This window comes from Pseudophryne corroboree, chromosome 5 (genome assembly GCF_028390025.1).
Source record: "Pseudophryne corroboree isolate aPseCor3 chromosome 5, aPseCor3.hap2, whole genome shotgun sequence".
Classification (NCBI taxonomy): Eukaryota; Metazoa; Chordata; class Amphibia; order Anura; family Myobatrachidae; genus Pseudophryne; species Pseudophryne corroboree.
The window spans coordinates 13,891,047-13,897,046 of record NC_086448.1 but is presented as its reverse complement, the minus strand read 5'-3'; the positions used below and the strand labels follow the sequence as shown (position 1 = coordinate 13,897,046).

Here is a 6,000-nt window from a genome sequence, read left to right as displayed (position 1 = left end):
TTTTCTGCTATGAGTGCAGAGGATGCTGGGAGATGTAGTCCATATACATACCTCCAGCTGGACCCTTTTGGCAGGTACAGGACCTTTTTTATGGTCTGTACCGATTTTTGGCTCTCCAAACTTCCAATGAAACTACAGGGAAAAGGGCGTGACCACCCTCCCTTTACCCGCGGCTACGCCCCTTTGTACCGATTTTTATGTGTATAATGTTAGAGGATATGCATATAGTGGGAGCAGCCCCGGGGGATGACGGGAAATGTAGTCTCAGGGAGACGGAAGCAGTGCGATAGATGAATACCCGGCATGCATCTGGAGAAGCGCGCAGGGTATGCCGGGAGATGTAGTGTAAACGCGGCCTTAGCCCCACTAAAGTCTGATGAAGGAACTACACGTTCCCAGCGTGCACCGGGGCTGTGAGGCATGCTGGGAGAGAGAGCGCGGCCCGCTGAGAAGAGGCAGCAGTGCATGCCGGGAGATGTAGTCCTGCCCCTGTAGCTGCTGCTCCGAGCACAGGGCGCGCTGACCACAGGTCCCGGCGTGCAGTGCGGGCCGCCCCCGGGGGATGCCGGGTAGTGTAGTACGCTCCGTCCTGTGTGACTACAGCTCCCGTCAGGCTCAGAGCGGCCGCCGCGTCTCCGGGCTGTAGTAGTAGAACGCGCCGCGGGTGTGAGGCGGGGGCCGGGTGTGAGCCGGGACAGGGCCGGGGCCGCCATGCTGAAGTGCATCCCCCTGTGGCGCTGTAACCGGCATGTGGAGTCTGTGGATAAGCGGCACTGCTCCCTGCAGACCGTGCCCGAGGAGGTGTACCGCTACAGCCGCAGCCTGGAGGAGCTGCTCCTGGACTCCAACCAGCTGCGGGAGCTGCCCAAGGTGAGGGGGCACCGGGGGGAGGGGCTGTCTGCGGGGGACACAGGGGAGGGTGGTGGCTGGCAGCAGGGAGCACAGTGGGGGATGGGGCTGGCAGCAGGGGGCACAGTGTGGTGTGGTGTCTGGCAGTAGGAGTCACTAGGCACAGGGGAGGGTGGAGCCCTGGCAGCAGGGGGCACAGGGGTGGGACAGGGGCACCAAGTGGGCACAAGGAGGAGAGGATGGGGGCTGGCAGCAGGGGTCACTTGGCACTGTGGGGGGTGGGGGCTGACAGCAGGGGGCACAGGGGAGAGTGGGGGCTGACAGCAGGGGGCACAGTGGGGTGTGATGTATGGCAGCAGGAGTCACTAGGCACAGGGGAGGGTGGAGCCCTTGCAGCAGGGGGCACAGGGGGGATGGGACAGGGGCACCAAGTGGGCACAAGGAGGAGAGGAGGGGGGGGGGGCTGGCAGCAGGGGCAACAGGTGGGTAGTGTCTGGAAGCAGTGACTGGCACTGTATAGGTTGGCAGTGGAAATAGAGCAGGATGATACTGTGTATAGGTGACTGGCACTGTATATGTTGGCACTGTGTGTACACCTATGTATTTATGACTGGCACTGTGTGTACACCTATGTATATATGTGTATGTGACTGGCACTGTATAGGTTGGTACTATGTGTACACCTATGTATATATGACTGGCACTGTATAGGTTGGTACTATGTATACACCTATGTATATATGACTGGCACTGTGTACACCTATGTATATATGTGTATGTGACTGGCACTGTATAGGTTGGCACTGTGTGTACACCTATGTAAATATGTGTGTGACTGGCACTGTATAGGTTGGCACTGTGTACACCTATGTATATATGTGTGTGTGACTGGCACTGTATAGGTTGGCACTGTGTGTACACCTATGTATATATGACTGGCACTGTATAGGTTGGCACTGTACACCTATGTATATATGTGTATGTGACTGGCACTGTATAGGGTGGCAGTGGAAATAGAGCAGGATGATACTGTGTATAGGTGACCGGCACTGTATATGTTGTACACCTATGTATATATGTGTATGTGACTGGCACTGTATAGGTTGGTACTATGTGTACACCTATGTATATATGACTGGCACTGTATAGGTTGGTACTATGTATACACCTATGTATATATGACTGGCACTGTATAGGTTGGCACTGTGTGTACACCTATGTATATATGTGTATGTGACTGGCACTGTATAGGTTGGCACTGTGTGTACACCTATGTATATGTGTGTATGTGACTGGCACTGTATAGGTTGGCACTGTGTGTACACCTATGTATATGTGTGTATGTGACTGGCACTGTATAGGTTGGCACTGTGTGTACACCTATGTATATATGTGTGTGACTGGCACTGTATAGGTTGGCACTGTGTACACCTATGTATATATGTGTGTGTGACTGGCACTGTATAGGTTGGCACTGTGTACACCTATGTATATGTGTGTATGTGACTGGCATTGTATAGGTTGGCACTGTGTGTACACCTATGTATATATGTGTGTGACTGGCACTGTATAGGTTGGCACTGTGTACACCTATGTATATATGTGTGTGTGACTGGCACTGTATAGGTTGGCACTGTGTACACCTATGTATATATGTGTGTGTGACTGGCACTGTATAGGTTGGCACTGTGTGTACACCTATGTATATATGTGTGTGTGACTGGCACTGTATAGGTTGGCACTGTGTGTACACCTATGTATATATGACTGGCACTGTATAGGTTGGCACTGTGTACACCTATGTATATATGTGTGTGTGACTGGCACTGTATAGGTTGGCAGTGGAGATAGAGCAGGATGATACTGTGTATAGGTGCTGGTAGATGGGAATCAGGCATGTGACACTGTGTATATGGGCATCAGGGTAGAAGGTGTTCTCTGGTTGGCTAGCTGCACATTACGTGGGGACTGCACATGGGGCACACACTACGGGGCGCTGACAGAGTTGATCAAAGCTTTGGGTTTCTGAAGGCAGCTGTGGCACAGGGCTTATGGCCCATGGATCTAGGCTGGCAAATTAATGGTTACATTGTAGGAGCGAGGCCTGCTGATGGGTGGCTGCTGCGCTGAGCTGGGTACCAGGCGTTCACTTGTAGGTATGCCCTAGAATGCAGTATCCATCAGCTGTTTGAGTGCAGACCTGCACCCCTCTGTCACTGCTGCTCTGCACCCCTCTGTCACTGCTGCTCTGCACCCCTCTGTCACTGCTGCTCTGCACCCCTCTGTCACTGCTGCTCTGCACCCCTCTGTCACTGCTGCTCTGCACCCCTCTGTTCCTGCTGCTCTGTGAGTGCGGATCTGTATCCCTTTATTGCTGCCCTGTGACTGCTGCTCTGTACCCCTTTATGACTGCTGCTCTGTACCCCTTTGACTGCTGCTCTGTGAGTGCTGCTCTGTGCCCCTTTATTACTGCTGCTCTGTGCCCCTTTACTACTGCTGCTCTGTGCCCCTTTACGACAGCTGCTCTGTGCCCCTTTACGACAGCTGCTCTGTGCCCCTTTACGACAGCTGCTCTCTGCCCCTTTACTACTGCTGCTCTCTGCCCCTTTACTACTGCTGCTCTGTGCCCCTTTACTACTGCTGCTCTGTGCCCCTTTACTACTGCTGCTCTGTGCCCCTTTACTACTGCTGCTCTGTGCCCCTTTACTACTGCTGCTCTGTGCCCCTTTACTACTGCTGCTCTGTGCCCCTTTACTACTGCTGCTCTGTGCCCCTTTACTACTGCTGCTCTGTGCCCCTTTACTACTGCTGCTCTGTGCCCCTTTACTACTGCTGCTCTGTGCCCCTTTACTACTGCTGCTCTGTGCCCCTTTACTACTGCTGCTCTGTGCCCCTTTACTACTGCTGCTCTGTGCCCCTTTACTACTGCTGCTCTGTGCCCCTTTACTACTGCTGCTCTGTGCCCCTTTACTACTGCTGCTCTGTGCCCCTTTACTACTGCTGCTCTGTGCCCCTTTACTACTGCTGCTCTCTGCCCCTTTACTACTGCTGCTCTGTGCCCCTTTACTACTGCTGCTCTGTGCCCCTTTACTACTGCTGCTCTCTGCCCCTTTACTACTGCTGCTCTGTGCCCCTTTACTACTGCTGCTCTGTGCCCCTTTACTACTGCTGCTCTGTGCCCCTTTACTACTGCTGCTCTCTGCTCCTTTACTACTGCTGCTCTGTGCCCCTTTATTACTGCTGCTCTGTGCCCCTTTATTACTGCTGCTCTGTGCCCCTTTACTACTGCTGCTCTGTGCCCCTTTACGACTGCTGCTCTGTGCCCCTTTACGACTGCTGCTCTGTGCCCCTTTACGACTGCTGCTCTGTGCCCCTTTATGACTGCTGCTTCGTGCCCCTTTATGACTGCTGCTCTGTGCCCCTCTATGACTGCTGCTCTGTGCCCCTTTATGACTGCTGCTCTGTGAGTGCTGCTCTGTGCCCCTTTATTACTGCTGCTCTGTGCCCCTTTATTACTGCTGCTCTGTGCCCCTTTATTACTGCTGCTCTGTGCCCCTTTATTACTGCTGCTCTGTGCCCCTTTATTACTGCTGCTCTGTGCCCCTTTACTACTGCTGCTCTGTGCCCCTTTACGACTGCTGCTCTGTGCCCCTTTACGACTGCTGCTCTGTGCCCCTTTACGACTGCTGCTCTGTGCCCCTCTATGACTGCTGCTTCGTGCCCCTCTATGACTGCTGCTCTGTGCCCCTCTATGACTGCTGCTCTGTGCCCCTCTATGACTGCTGCTCTGTGCCCCCTTATTACTGCTGCTGCTGCTCTGTGAGTGCTGCTCTGTACCCCTACGCTTTGTGAATGACATTCTGTACCCCTTTATTACTGCTGCTCTGTACCCCTCTATTACGGCTGCTCTGTACCCCCTTATTACTGCTGCTGCTCTGTTCCCTTTTTTCTCTGACGTCCTAGTGGATGCTGGGGACTCCGTAAGGACCATGGGGAATAGCGGCTCCGCAGGAGACTGGGCACATCTAAAGAAAGCTTTAGGATCACCTGGTGTGCACTGGCTCCTCCCCCTATGACCCTCCTCCAAGCCTCAGTTAGATTTCTGTGCCCGACGAGAAGGGTGCACACTAGGGGCTCTCCTGAGCTCTTTGTGAAAGTTTTAGTTTAGGTTTATATTTTCAGTGAGACCTGCTGGCAACAGGCTCACTGCATCGAGGGACTAAGGGGAGAAGAAGCGAACTCACCTGCGTGCAGAGTGGATTGGGCTTCTTAGGCTACTGGACATTAGCTCCAGAGGGACGATCACAGGTTCAGCCTGGATGGGTCACCGGAGCCGCGCCGCCGTCCCCCTTACAGAGCCAGAAGAGCGAAGAGGTCCGGAAAAATCGGCGGCAGAAGACGATCCTGTCTTCAGATAAGGTAGCGCACAGCACCGCAGCTGTGCGCCATTGCTCTCAGCACACTTCACACTCCGGTCACTGAGGGTGCAGGGCGCTGGGGGGGGCAGCGCCCTGAGACGCAATAAATCGATAAAAAAACCTTATATGGCTAAAATAAATGCATCACATATAACTCCTGGGCTATATGGATGCATTTAACCCCTGCCAAAACATACAGAAAAAGGATAAGGACGCCGAGAAAGGGGCGGAGCCTATCTCCTCAGCACACTGGCGCCATTTTCCCTCACAGCTCAGTTGGAGGGAAGCTCCCTGGCTCTCCCCTGCAATCACTACACTACAGAAAGGGGTTAAAAAAGAGAGGGGGGCACAAATTAGGCGCAGTATAACAGCAGCTATAAAGGGAAAAACACTTATATAAGGTTATCCCTGTATATATATATATATAGCGCTCTGGTGTGTGCTGGCAAACTCTCCCTCTGTCTCCCCAAAGGGCTAGTGGGGTCCTGTCCTCTATCAGAGCATTCCCTGTGTGTGTGCTGTGTGTCGGTACGTTGGTGTCGACATGTATGAGGAGAAAAATGATGAGGAGACGGAGTAGAGTGTCTGAAATAGTGTTGTCACCCCCTAGGGGGTCGACACCTGAGTGGATGTACTGTTGAAATTGCGTGACAGTGTCAGCTTTGTATAAAAGACAGTGGTTGACATGAGACAGCCGGCTACTCAGCTTGTGCATGTCCAGACGTCTCATACA

General features: G+C 53.2%; 1 protein-coding gene across 1 annotated transcript in view; it reads left to right on the top strand.

Moving 5' to 3' along the window:
- The first annotated feature begins 531 nt into the window (after positions 1–531).
- SCRIB (scribble planar cell polarity protein) overlaps positions 532–6,000 on the top strand; it is a 341,504-nt gene continuing 336,035 nt past the window's right edge. The window contains exon 1 of the mRNA XM_063924738.1: positions 532–870. Coding sequence (XP_063780808.1) covers positions 712–870 — 159 coding nt within the window. The 5' untranslated portion in view covers positions 532–711. The remainder of the gene's footprint in view (positions 871–6,000) is intronic.